Source organism: Galendromus occidentalis, unplaced genomic scaffold (assembly GCF_000255335.2).
Source record: "Galendromus occidentalis unplaced genomic scaffold, Mocc_1.1 scf7180000075950, whole genome shotgun sequence".
Classification (NCBI taxonomy): Eukaryota; Metazoa; Arthropoda; class Arachnida; order Mesostigmata; family Phytoseiidae; genus Galendromus; species Galendromus occidentalis.
The window spans coordinates 52,568-66,363 of NW_003803940.1; the positions used below are offsets into that span (position 1 = coordinate 52,568).

Genomic DNA, 13,796 nt, shown 5'->3' on the forward strand with positions numbered 1-13,796 from the left:
GGGATTAGTTCAGGTATAACGGAAATGAACTTTCCATTTCACTCTGGCTTCTGGACATGCTGAAGAAAATTTCTGAGCAGACGTTTGCTGTCGAGTCCTGTGACGATTGATTGATGGATCGATCGTTGACTGGAAGCACGAAGAGAAAATCGGCGTGTCGGATCAAAGGTCTTAAACGAAGCAAGACGAATCTTGGGCCTGAGAAGTCCCGTCTCGGAGCCCCTTACGATCCGACATAATCGTGGAAAGTGAAAGGCTGCGGCCGGTTTCAGGGTATTTCCCTGTTTAGAGGGGACGGGACCATGTTGTCCCTGGGGAAAGTTGTCATGATTCCAGTTTTACTCTCATTTGTAGCTGATATATGCCCTTGTTTCCATTGGTGGAACGAGCGACTTCAATTCATGGCTTGTTCCAGCGAAATGCATGCTAGCTGAGCGGGCAGCCAGTGTTGAGACGTACTGGACGCATTATTCTGGACTGATGACGGCTACGCGATGTGTAACTTGATCGCGAACAAGTGCAAACGACCTTCGCGGAGATCAAGGGTCATCTCGATTCTGCTGGAACACCCAGACGCTCATGCGGCGTCCAACCACCCGCCAGTCTGCAGGTCGGTCCGTCAGTCAACCACCCAGTCGAGCAGCCGGGCAGACACAATACAATATTGTCCCACAGGAAGGCCCTAGATTCGCCCGAGGCTCGAGCCTATGTGCTAAGTACATCGGCGGCGGCGGCAGTTGAATGTCCGTTGTTTTACAGCAACGAGGTGTCCCAGATAGGGCAACCGCGCCGACCCAGCTATTCACAGGCACTATTATCGTTCCGACTATACTGTTGCCGCTTCCTTCGACATTGGCAGAGTCGCGCTCGATGACGATTCGTAACGTGGCGGAGTTTCCGTAGAGTGACGGTTAGTTCACCACATCTCGATGGCAATGTCACAAGTGCGCCAGGGCCCACGGAGACGATGGCTCGAATCGTATCCTGCTCTTAGACCGACGAGGATCTTTTTCGGATTTCATAGACACTGGCGGTGCTTGCAATCGGAGCGGGCTTCGGACTCGTTCAGGGACTGGAGAAATACTTACGGAGAACGATTCCTCATCATTCAATCCACGGCTGGTTCCGGCCTCATTTTCGCTGGTGGATGAAAAGCGTGCGCATCGCGGTCACCTTCGAAGCTCTGATAGGATTATGATGAAAAAGCCAAGGCAAAGTTCTGAGAGTCCAAAGGAGAACGATGTATGGGGGAAAAAATGCGACTTCTTAACCGAAAATGGCGCAACAAGAATTTATTGAATTGCTCGAAATTCCCGTAAACAGAATCTTTCGCATAACATCAACACATGCGTACGGCTAAGGCGGGTACGCCCTGAGGGACGTAACAGTATATACATTCGGCTGGTCATCAGAATTGTGACAGTATTCCCTCCTTTCTTTGCATGCATCATCGTACCGTGGAGCCTGGAAGTCCACGCTACGTGAGGGTTCTTCATTCGCGGTCCGCGTGTTCCGTAGGCATTCGAGAACAGTGGTCTCACAACAGTAACTCGACGAGCACATTCCCGAAATGCGCTAGCTCTTGTGGCGTGGATTCGACTTCTTCCCACCTGGGACAAAAGCTCCCGCTAAATTCGAGCGGGCATGAAATTTCTAGATATCCAAAAGATGGTCCATTTGACCGTCTGCCCGTGTTTGCTCGATAGTGTTTTATGTTCGTTTGTCGCTTGTATTATCGTGGAACGCTGTGTGTCTGTGTTTGAGTTTGGCAATCATAAATAGAGATGACGCTGTTTTTCCTGACATGTTTGCTAAACTATGGCTTGGCTAGCTCGTTCACTCGCTCGCCTGCTTGCCCATTTTGCTCGCAACTCGGAAGCGTGTGTGCGAACGGCTGCGGGTCATCACGAGGATTTTTTGATGTATTCGAATGGCGAGTGATCTGCCAACGATTTCGGTCGTCTGTCAGATATGAAAGCTTGAGCTCCTAAATGTTGTTGCTGCTGCTGCGCGAAAGTTCGCGATTCTTCCGAGGAGGCTTGCGACTGCAGGTGTGAAGTCGAATACAGCGGATAGTGGAGCGGACCCGCAGTCAGGAGCTCAGGTCTTCGCTGGAGCAGCTGCTGCTGCTGCTCCGCTACTCGGCCTGGAGCAAGCTGGAAGCCTGCTTGGCCTTGCTGCTGCAGGTGGAGCGGCAGCTGCTGCAGCTGCTGACCCGCAGCGAGGGGTGCTTGCAACTGTTGCAGCTGTTGACTTCCGGGAGGCGCCTGATGAATATGGTGCGGTGCATGGGGCGGGAGGTTGATCTGCTGATGAGCTAGCTGCAGGTGCTGCTCTGGAGCTCGGAATTGTTGTGCTTGCAGGTGTTGTGGGGCTAATTGCAGCTGCTGAGGCTGATACTGAAGCTGTTGAGGGAGTTGTTGTCTCTGCGCTTGCTGCAGCTGCTCAACCGGCACACTCTGGATTTGAGGTCCTTGTTCTGGAGGAGGGGCGAAATGTCGCACTGCTTGTTGATGTTGAGGCAGGTGTTGAGGGATCTGAGGCGGCGGATGTTGAGGTTGATGGGGTGAAGGAGAAATCTGGTATTGGGGCGGGAGCTGACCTTGAGCATTGACCTCATACGACGGCGGTTGGGGATACTGCGCCGGAATCGATTGGGAAAGAATTTGTTGCTGAGGAGCGAACTGCAGAGGAGCCTGTGCAGGAGGCTGAGGGGCCTGCAAGAGACCCGGAGTGGACTGCACTGGACCCTGAGGTGGACCAAGGAGCGCTTGCAATCGTGGAGGATGTCCCACGGGGGCTTGCTGTTGCAGGTGACCGGATTGATGCGGGGGCGCATTTGGTTCGTGCAATCGTTGATGCTGAGGTCTCACATGAACATCTGACTGCTGCAAGTGGACCGGCGGTGAGCTGAACGTGGGCGCCGACTGGGGAGGGATCTGGAAACTTCTCGGAGGAGGGGGCTCCTTAAATTCTTCCTTTCTCTCGGCTTCCCTGAAGCTCTCATCTGTTGTCTTATACTGTTCGAAGGTGGGAACCTGATGACGCAATGCCCCATCCTGATACCTGCTCACGATCGCTCCCTGATTCTGAAGGAAGGTCGGTGTCTGTCTCGAATAGTAGTCATGCAGAGCGTGCTGTTGCTCAGGGGGCGGGGGCGGTCTCTGGCGTGCTTGGAGCGTCTGCTGTGGATGCAGAGGCTCCGCGGGAGCTCCCTGGAAGTTAAAATTCGGGACGGAATCCTGCTGGACGCCTCGAGGAAATTGTGGGGTAGGTGCTAAGTTCGGTTGTCTCTGGTGCTCGATCGCTTGCGGCACTTCTTTCGCTAGTTGGGGGATATGAAGTGGGTGTTCCACAAGCTTCAATGCCGCAGCCCTCTCGATCTCAGTCAGCTTGGGGTACGAGGGAATCTTGAAGGACTCCACTGGGGTCCCAGGATTTGCTACGCTCGGCTGATAGAGGGGTGGGGGCTGTACGAGACGTGACTGATACAGAGGCTCCTGGTGCTCCGGGGGCCTCTGGAAGCTACGAGCTTCGAGTCCAGGGTGGGGGGGACCTTGGATCTGATGGGTCGGGTTGTGTATCACAGCTGGGTTTTGAACGGTCTGTTGAATCGAAGGCAGATGGTGCTGGTGTGGAATCTGCGGGGGCAGAGACTGCAGCGGAGGAGCTTGTTGGGCAGGGGGCAGATGCTGAGGTGTGGGTCGGTGGATCACGGCCGGACTCGGCGCTTGGAGAGGCCGTAACGACGATTGTTCGTGCGCAGGAACTTGGTAGGGCCCGACAGGGGGCTTCACGAGTCGATAGGCCTCAGATGGTCCGGTCAGCTTCCCGGACGGGGGAAGGAACCCCGTGACGGAGGTCCCTTTGAACAGAGGCACGGGCTTGAGATCACCCACGGGGTCATCGTAAACCACATCCTTGTGTCCGGTCAAAGGGGAGGTGAGTTCCTGGGATGCAGATCCGTCACCATGCTGAAGAGGCTGGCGCTTCTTTTTGAAAATAGGCTTCGCCAACCTACGTCGCACTGGAGGAGCGTGCTCTGCAGGAACGTAGAACACCGTTGAAGAATCGTGGATAGTCTGGCTCAACTCGAGTCCATTCTCGGTGGTTTGCAGTGCATCGGAGCCGTGCTTCTTCTGACGAACTACGACTCGTCTTCTCGATTTTCGAGGCGTGCCTTCATAGATGAGTCCGTTCTGAGGTGGGGTCCTGATGGGCGGTTTTACGTAAGCGTGAACCGGCCCGTCGTACATTTTCGGGCCGTTTGGCAGCAGGGTGTACATGGAGAGAATGTTAAATTTGGCTGGGTCGAAGCGTTGTGACGTTTCGAGATCCTTGTGGAGGATCGGTGCAGGATGGTGCGTGGGAATGTGATGAGCGGAGCTCAACCTCAAGGGCTCGAACTTCGGCCTGTCCTGAACGAGCGCCGCCGGTACGGCCTCTTGAGGGAACGGGATCGGTGCTTCGTACTTCGGTGGAGCTGCTGCGCCAGTCGGTTCGTATTTAACCATCTTGACCGGTCCCAACGGGAGTATTGGAGACTGCATCGGTACCGGGGTCCCGATAACGTTCAGTAGAGGGCCGATCTGGATGGCTTTCGGGTGTGGTTTGTACTCTATGCTTTGAGCCGCTGGCGCAAACTTGCTCGACTTGTCGATTGTGTACATTCTCACCGGACCGTTGGGCAGGACCGGCGAATGGAACGTCGGCGCCGAAATGAGATTATCTTTGAGTCGTTTGGACTCCTTCATTTTGACGGGCAACGTCATCGGTGAGTCTTTGTCTTCCAAAGCCATGATTGAAGGTCTCTTCTGGGTCTTAGAAGCTGCAATGAAGATCGTAGGCATTGGAGAAGCTACCGGTTGGGGGAATTCTGTCAAAACAAAAAAAACCGCCACGACGACCGCTCAATCAGAGGGAATAACTCACATGCGGCTTCGTAGGAATTCGTGCCGGGCTCATTGGTTTTGATCTGAACTCGGAAGCCGTTCTCGTCCGCGATGTATTGAACGACTCGCTGCCGTCCGTCGGCGTCGGTGAAGCCGTACGAGCCGATCTTCCGACCGGTGCCATCGCCCACTTCTTTGTGGAACTTATGTGAATTATCAGTTCCTATCTCATAGCCGAAGTTGTAGTTATCACTGGCGATGGCGGGCTCGCTGGCTGCAACCTTCTGGAACACAGAACGACAGCGATCAGAATAATTGCACGTTGTAGAACACCGACTTTCATGTCGTGTAAACCGAAGCCTGTCATCGCGATTCTTTTTCGTGCGGAGGACTGCTTCACGAACAGAGTGACCCTGCACAGTGCTCCCGTGACGATCGCTGTGGCCAGTGTTGCTCGGTGGCTTTCGAAAGAGGCTGGACGCACCACCGAATGATTGTCATTAGTCGTGACGATTAGAAAGTTATCTCTCAACAACAAAAACTAGTGGAACGATGGACCCTCCGCTCTGAGGAACGAATCAAATCACCTCTGTCATTGAAACCATCTGAGCTCTTCATCCGAGGACTACGGGAGCATCGCCGCCACCGCGCTACCTGACGATGATCTTCGCAACGACTCCCAGAATCTTAGCACGCACGCCGCTGTACGTAATTATTGTGATGAATCGCCGAGGCCTCTCATTGGGATTATCGAGAAGGTTGATCGAAAGCACAATAAGAATCATCCGGAAATCGATCGCGATGGGTGCTTCCCGGAGACCGAGCTTCTGTTGACGGAAACCATGAAAACTTTCGATTCCACGAAACCATCCAGTTGTCACGGTTATGTGCTCCGCTATATGGACAGCTTCCGAATACGCATCCCCCGATCTGCCTTCTTTTCGGAAGAAAAACTCATAGGGAGGTGATGAAGTCTACCGTGGTCTCCTAATGATTGTTTTCTATACGGAAGCGGAAAACACGGTCACGAGCCGTTTCGCAGGGCGTTGCGATGCTATCTCGTCGGTGCGTGCCTAATTGTCTCCAATGAGCACTTCGACATTGACAGTGGAGCGAAGTTGATCGCATTATGGGAGAAGAATGTTTCCGTGAATGTTTTCGAGCGAAGTTACGTCTCCGTCTCTGAGCTGCCTCCGACGGCTCCCCAGTGCCGAGGTTCCTCCGGTTCCCACGAAGATGTCAACCCACGCTCTCTTCTCGGCTGGCACCGAAAATCGGTGGCCGTCGTCTTAACCTTTCCGAGTTGATGACCGCGCATTCGAGAAAGAATCCGTATCGGCATCGTTGTGGCGATCGGGGGTGGAATCAGAATTTCCCCATGAAAGAGAGCTGTTCGGAGGCGACAGATGTCAGTGCAACGTTTGAGCAATGCGCTGTCGACACGAACAAGAATCGCTCGACAACGAGCCGGACCGTCCGAACAAAGACGAATTCTTCATTGAGCCGGACGATTGTCAAAAGTCGCTCGAGGATTGATAAGACTTATCTTTGTTTCGCTACACGCCAAATGCCCCGTGAATGAGGTGAAAACAGAGAATTCTGACGAAGACGCAAAGACGACGACGGCGTGCCAAGCGTGAAACTGTTGGAAATATTCGGGGAACGGAAACTATTCTGCTGGGTCGTTCGGTCGTTGGAACCAATCGTTTTCCCTCTGACCGGCGCAGTCTCCCAAATCGTCGCGGCAAGCAAATTACCTCGGAGACCACGCCTTCGAGGAGAAAAAAAACTGCCTAAATCGTTCCATGCCGTTTTTCGCTGTACGAAGTATTCTCTTCCGCGTGTTGACCTCGAGATCAGAGAGCTTGGCTCGGTTCCGCGGTCCGAAGCTAACCGAGAAATCTGAAATAACATTGTCTCACTCGTAATTGTGATTCCGACCGTTTAGGCGAGATGCTTTCTCGTCGGAGAACAACAGTGTGTTTTTGTCAAAGCTCCGTTGTTATGCGTAATTCGTTGTCGGGGTTCTCTGTCGCTTTTTTGTGTGTCCACGTACGGGCTTAGGAACACCTCAGGGCAAACGAAGCTCCATCACCGAACAGAAACATAATGCAGACGGGATCACCTTCGAACAGAGACAACAATAACAACAACACGTCGGTGGGGAAGCAGTTCCGACGAAGACTGCGCGTGACCAGTTACGACGAATAGGTACTTGACGAGCGAAACTTTCTTCCGTGATCTCCCTTGCATTGCACCTATGTATTGACTTCCCACGAGCGATCATGTCTCACGACGGTAGACGAGGGCGGAATTCCGTCGATTCCGAGCGCGAGATCCGAACCGATACAGAATTCCAGATGCGTTTTCTATCGTTCGACACGTACGGATCCAATTTCACGCAAAGTAGAAAATATCGTCGACGAGGAGCGAAGAACGCGTTGACTGACTGAGCGAGTTGAATGGGTATAAACTGCTGACATCTCGGGAATGAACAATCAAGGCTGAGGGTTAAGGTCAGCGGCTCTTTTGGTAGAGAAATTGTGCCGAACGAACGCGCCTTGATCGACCACTATTCTGCCCCAAGAGAGGGAGGAGAAAGGACTGACTACGACAGTCCATTGTGATCATGCTCCGGCGATGGTCCGACTATAAGTCCGCGCCACCTGAATGTCCGCCTGCCTCAATCACTGGATTAGTGGTAGCCGCCAGCGCGGCGGCTCCAGCTCCTCGGGAGAGTCGACAGTTTTTTTTGAAGGTGATCAAGTTAGGCGACGCTCATGTTGCACCTTCCGGTCGTTCTGTGCAGGGGCTCACGACCCGGAGCTCTTTCCCAGACTGCGACGAGTTTAAAGCGGTTCAGAACTCTGCGGAGTCTATGATAGAATATCGGAAATTTATAGGTTCGACGTCAGTGAAAGAGGCGGAAAAGATGGAAGCTCTTCGAGCGCCCCGAGAAGACGACGCGACGAAGCGACGGTCGCACGAAGGAAAGTCCCAGGCAGACCAGTGAGGCACGAGGAAAAAAATTATGGGAGTGAACCCGGACCGGAAAACTCTGCGGAACATCGTACTGATGTCGAAGGAACAGGGGGATCGAAAGTCCTCTGCGAAACATGTTACCTTTTTCGGTGCTGCGTCGGCTAATGACGTTTTCACGTAGAGCAGTAAGAGCAGGAGTTTGAATCTCATCTGGAAGAACAGAGGCGGATAACGTTAGAAGAGCGACGACGGTCGTACATCCGGCGCAGAACGAGCCACCCAGCCCAGATCAAAGCTAGCTATACACCAGTCAGATAACCACGACGATGTTCGGCGGACAGATCGTTTTTTTGCACTCACGGCTCCTCGTTTTCGCCGATGATTTTTTTTTGTTGTAAGATTGCTCCGTTCGAACAACTGCGCCAAACACATTTCTCATGGCGCTTTTGTGATGCGTAGAAGGTTTGCGCTTGACCGAGCGATCAACGAAATTCCTCCTACACCCGTGTGTTTTCGCTCCCGCTTCCCATTTAGCCCGCGTTATCAGTGGATCGTCATGGCTGTTGACCATGCAACAAGCGGACCACAGACGGCGAATAGTTCGATCTTCGTGCAGACTACAGGGATGGCAAATGAGCAGCAAGACAAATACGTAACGTTACACAAGCTTTCCGAGGACAAACGGTCGGAAAACCATGGGCGACACGAGAGAAAAATCGAGAAAGTGTCCGATATACTGTGAATCTCAATATTTCAATTCGATTTTACTCGATCGTAGATAAGCGGTGCCGCGTCGTCGCCGTTGTCCGCGAAAGAGCGGACCGCGTGGAACGCTATCGTCGGCGAACGTCATTCCAAGTACGCCACCCGTGAGAAACGTAAGGCGGATGCGGCGCTCTTTTTCTTAACGCTTCATTTCACGCGTTTCATAAGAGATAAACGTAAGCCCCTGCGCAACGGTACCTATCCGGGCGGCGGAGACGAGTCTGGATTGCAAACCAGAAAGCCCTATGAAGTCCAGAACGGGGTTCCGATTGCAGGGCCGATAACCTGCAGGACCTCGAATAGCGAAGACGAAAATACCCCGGGAAAAATTGGCCAAGTTGGGCGTGCGAGAGGGCTGCGACTTCCCCCGGGACGGTACGGCGCGCAGAAACGCAATTGTGAGGCTCAAAGGACATTCATGCGGTTTCTGGATTTCGGGGGAACATCTGAGGGCCCCGACGATGACCACTGTGAACTATGTCTGAGTTCCCATCGTTAAGAGACGTCATAGTCCGAATTAAGATCACGCTAAGGTCAGCCTTCTTCAGCGGCGTCACATCAAGACGACGGGCTTCAAAGCCGCTTTCAGCACTCTGAACTTCAGCTCCGACGGTGTGGCGAGCACCTTTCGGCACATTTTTGAAGTTTTTTTCCCCTTCGTCTCTCATTCTGGTCAGCAGCTCAGTGAGACGTTCGACTGGTGTCAGAACCTCAAGATCAATCACACCCTGACATCGAACAGAATCGAAAGCGATCCCTGTCGGATCGATGACCGTATTACGAAAGATAGGCCTTGCCCCTTCAGCGACAAGGGGCACAGAAAAAGATAACGAGGACCCAATCGAAGTACCGGGATACTATCGAAGATGGGCGCCGCGCGGTGGCAAAACGCACCATCACGTGTGACTGTAGCCGACGCGAGAAAAGAAAATTTCATCGTTATCCCCGTCGTCTACGCGGATTCGGTGAATGCATCGAAGTACGTACATCGATTCGCTCGATCATCTTGTTTGACCAATATTTTATATTCGTCGGGATATTTAGACAATAATTGAACAATGCCAGCGTGGTGCGGACGACCTCGGACTGACACAATGGCCTGCAAAGGCTACAAGATCATCATCTCACTCAGCATGTATAAATAAAGCATCAAATTGAACGGAGAGCTTTTCAGGATTATTGTTCGAATATATTATCTTGTTGACCAAACAGAATTCCGACGATACCTCTGCAAGGACTGAACCATTTGCACGCGGCATCAACACTGTAGAATTCAGATTCCGATGATTTTGAAGCTTCGCCGGTTCGCGAGGCGCAGCAGCATTCTTCATCTTTCCATCGAACTGACAAAATGAAACAGATCATACAAATTTAAAGATCTGAAGAGGCCCAGTATGGGTCTTTTGAGGACTGCCGCTATCCACGGGAAAATCCGCTCCACAAAAAATCGTTTCATTCGGAGCGGGACTCATATTTTCGTAATGAGTGTACGCGCAGCTTTATCGGAAACGTCTATTCTCGGTCACAAACGAACAATTTATGTCGAACTGATGAATGACGGCATCAAGTCCCCGCACAATGCGCCAATTTTGAATCACTCCTCGCATTGCTTCCAGCAGACGCATATCGACATCGAAACAGAATACTGGCCGCATGTCTCCATGGGTGGCTCCGTGTGTGGCCCATTCATCTGGCGGCGAGAAATCAAAGAAAAACAACAGTTCGCCTCATTGCGAGACAATACTAAAGAAGTATTCCCCTTCTAGTACCAATCGATGTAGAAATTGTAGCACGACGGATAATAGTCGAATCCGAACAGACGACAAATACAACAGGTGATCTTCTAAATAATTTGCCGGAATGGGGCGGGCGGTGACCAGCAGCCATGAGAGCTAGCTGCCACGCCACGATGAGACAACGCAAAACAATGCCATTGCGTAGCTCACGCGCAGACAAAACGTGCCCCTTTAACGATAGTGACAAGAATCGCTCGTGGAGAAACTAGCGAATGGAAATAGAAGCACTGGAAGCATGTTCATGACACATGAAGCGTAGTGTAGATAAGGGACGAAGAGTGCGTGGTCGTTGGTCGGAGTAGTCCAATCTGCCCCGTTATCCACGAGGCATTTTTCGAGGAAAAGGCTCGTCGTAAATTCACAAATTACGATGCTCCAGGATCAATTGCCAATCATGGACTTCATCGTCCCGCTCGACGCTCTTCCCAGATCGGATCTGGCGGCAAAAAACTCGACACTCGGGCTCAACGGCGCGTCCAAGGTAATCGACGAGGTTAACCCCCAGCGGAGAATCGAGCCGCAGCTTCCGGGCGAGACTCCATTTTCTGAACGGAAGATCATGTGCCCTCCTCGAGAGACGACGCCCCCCCCCCCACCACACCCTTCCTGAGAATGAAACTATCCCGAATGTTTTCAACGGTGGGAATGTCACAAGTCGGTTGTACTGCCCCATTCGATGGGAGCTATAGCATTCGCGTGACACCAGAACCGGAACGGAACTCCCCGATTGAAAGGCAAACCACAGAATACATCTGACGTAGAAGCTCTGATCATGAGGTGGGGAGCTCGATCTCCCGACTCGGAAACAAGGGAAGGGCATGGCGGCGGAAGACGGCTTCGAGCATCTAGCGTGGAAGATTCCCGGGAATTTCACCCATGCGAGGCGAGTGTCAAATGGTTCGTATGACTTTGACGGCGCTAATGTGTTCTTCAGTCGGTGGAACAAAGCCGGGCATGTAAGACAAAGCCGACTATGGAATTTCTCACACGCCCGGGGAGAAGGTGGTGACTTTCACGCGCGGAATCGCGCCGCTGCTGCGTTGTGTGGTCGTACGACGAGTTTTGATGGATGTCAGATCTATTTCAGGGTCGAGGCGTACCGTGATGACGAGTCAAGGTCTCCTGAGGACGAATGAAGGTGAGCCGCTACCTGGACATCTTGAAACGAGAGGAATCAAAGCAAAGAGGTGCCGAAGCTGCGTATTCCCAGTGGTGCTCGACCACCGGCCTTCCCGAAGTCGGCAGCAGTGTTGTCGCGCGAGTGCGTGACGACATGACCGATGCGCGTGATCTGACAGCCGCGCGTGTCATGACAAATGTACGACGAGCACATTCACATACAGATGCTTGCTGATGTCCGATGGTAAGCCATAAGCAAACCGTGAATGCGGCCCAAGCCAAAACCTCTCGCGCCCTTGTGGGCAGTATGTCGCTTAGTCCCTCCAACGCAGAGCTTTTACGAATTCGCGTAGACAGTTCTGTGAACTAATGTCTGCCAATCGAATCACTCATTCGCATACTGAGGGAGAGAATTTGGCGTCGTTCACGCCCTGATTAACATTTATCCACTCCCGAAACAATGGATTTTGGGGAAGTCATCCAGCGAAACTCCCAAGGTTCGAGTCGCTCGTCAATGCTGTGGAATAATGAAATGAGTCGAATCCCACTCCTCGAGCGAGGCACTGGGTCGGTCGCTGGGAGCATCGGTCCCGAGAAGCTCAACTGCTCCCTCAGACGGTAACGGGGAACTGTCGATTCTCAGCGAGAGATTTGAAGCGAGCGACTTGAATTGATACAGCAGGAATACAAGATCGGAAGCGACCGCGCGCTGGGGAAACGAAGACAATCCATATTCGTGTCAATTGATTTCTTCATGCAGTCGTGAGCGAGACAATAATGAGCGATCGGGACGATGAGCGCCGGCAAGATGGAAGGAAAAAGCATCAGTGTCTCAATGCGGCCTACGAGTCCGCATCGGAACACAATACGGTTACTGCAACTGCCGAGTAGTTTTCCACGCTTCGTCATTTTATTCTCGGCGATAGATTTCTTGATTTTTCCGGCATCGATCGAATTCTCTCCGTGTAAACGACTGAACCAAATCTCCCGTGATCGACCGGTATCCAACATCAAATGTCTCCGATATCAGGAATGAGGGCATCCACAGTTGGAGGCACGATGAAAAAAAAAAAATCCGCGTGTTCGCAATAGTCCACCCCCGATTGATCGACCGATGAACCGAGCTTCAAATCGACTGGACGCCATCGAGAATGACGATTCTCTTCAGCCGAAGCGCGCAAACGAAAACTATCGACAGCGCTGAAACAATGTTGCTCCTGCGACGCGACACAGTGTCTCTCGGGCCGCGACGACCGATGGACAGACTGAGTGAACGAGTGACTGACCGACCGAAGTCGAACAAGGGCTCAAGATGAGCTTCCCCACAAGGTTGACTCTATTCTGTCGAGGATAATCAATTTGTTTTGAGTCTCCTCCGCCAGAGCTTCACGCAATAGGCTCTTTGTCTTCTGACACGAGTTACGTAATGACCGACCGAGCGACGGTCGTCGATGAATAAGATTTCCATCCTCTGTGCTGTCAGTAATTAACTCCCACTAGCGACGCCAACAAAGACGGTCGTTGAAGCAACCGTTATAGTTCTGGTGCCGTCGTGGTGACGTCGTTCGCCACAAGACGATAAGACGCGACGTCGACACAGCCCGAGCGACCGCTGTCGGGTTGAGTGAGGAAAAAATCGCACTATCCAGAACCGCCCTCTGAATCAATACCCCCGCTTTCGAAGACTCGCGTGATGGTAGTCTACAGTGACCGTCGGAAAGTGCGGCAGCCCCTGGCAATCCAACGACGGAGATGCACCGTCAAGATTGTGTCCGCAATGTTCTCCTCGAGCAGATCTTTCACTCATGTCTAGCCGAGTCTCACCAAGCTCTGTATTATTATTTTCATTTCAGCCGATATGTGTTATTCGATTTCGATGCCCATTGCATTTCGAAGCCTTGCTGTGGATTCTTAGGGGGAGGCGAAAAATGATGTCGATGTCTTCCCTGGCGTTCCAGGCTGAAAACGGCGCGCCATGGTCTTGACTCCGGGGATGAGACATTGCCATTGAAGCTGTGGAAACTAACATGATCCGGAAATCGGGGGGACGGCATGAAAGAAGAATCTCGGAGCGAGAAAATCCCGCTTGGGCAATTTTTTGAAGAATTCCCCGCGCCACCCACCGTGGCAATGGATAAGCTTCAAGACTGTGTGGACTACGCGTCTCTAGCCGATATGGTGGGGCAGTGTCAACGATGGGACGCGCGCGATTTATCTGATCGCTCACAGTATTTCGACAAAT

At 52.4% G+C, this 13,796-nt stretch overlaps 1 protein-coding gene across 1 annotated transcript; it reads right to left on the reverse strand.

Annotated features, from left to right (window-relative positions):
* Positions 1-1,904: 1,904 nt before the first annotated feature.
* On the reverse strand, positions 1,905-8,084 carry LOC114828528 (bromodomain-containing protein 4-like). The gene is made up of 3 exons (XM_029113026.1): positions 8,016-8,084; positions 4,933-5,176; positions 1,905-4,828 (listed from the first exon to the last, which is right to left on the reverse strand). Exons 1-3 carry the CDS (start codon positions 8,082-8,084, stop codon positions 1,905-1,907), a joined length of 3,237 nt encoding a protein of 1,078 aa, XP_028968859.1.
* Between the last annotated feature and the right edge of the window lie 5,712 nt (positions 8,085-13,796).

Excerpts from the sequence above, each read along its gene's own strand:
- LOC114828528 (XM_029113026.1), bottom strand. The coding sequence starts at position 8,084 with ATGAGATTCAAACTCCTGCTCTTACTGCTCTACGTGAAAACGTCATTA. Across the intron at positions 5,177-8,015 it reads CCGACGCAGCACCGAAAAAG|AAGGTTGCAGCCAGCGAGCC; the intron begins GTAACATGTTTC and ends TCTGTGTTCCAG. Across the intron at positions 4,829-4,932 it reads GAATTCCTACGAAGCCGCAT|CTTCTAAGACCCAGAAGAGA; the intron begins GTGAGTTATTCC and ends TCTTCATTGCAG.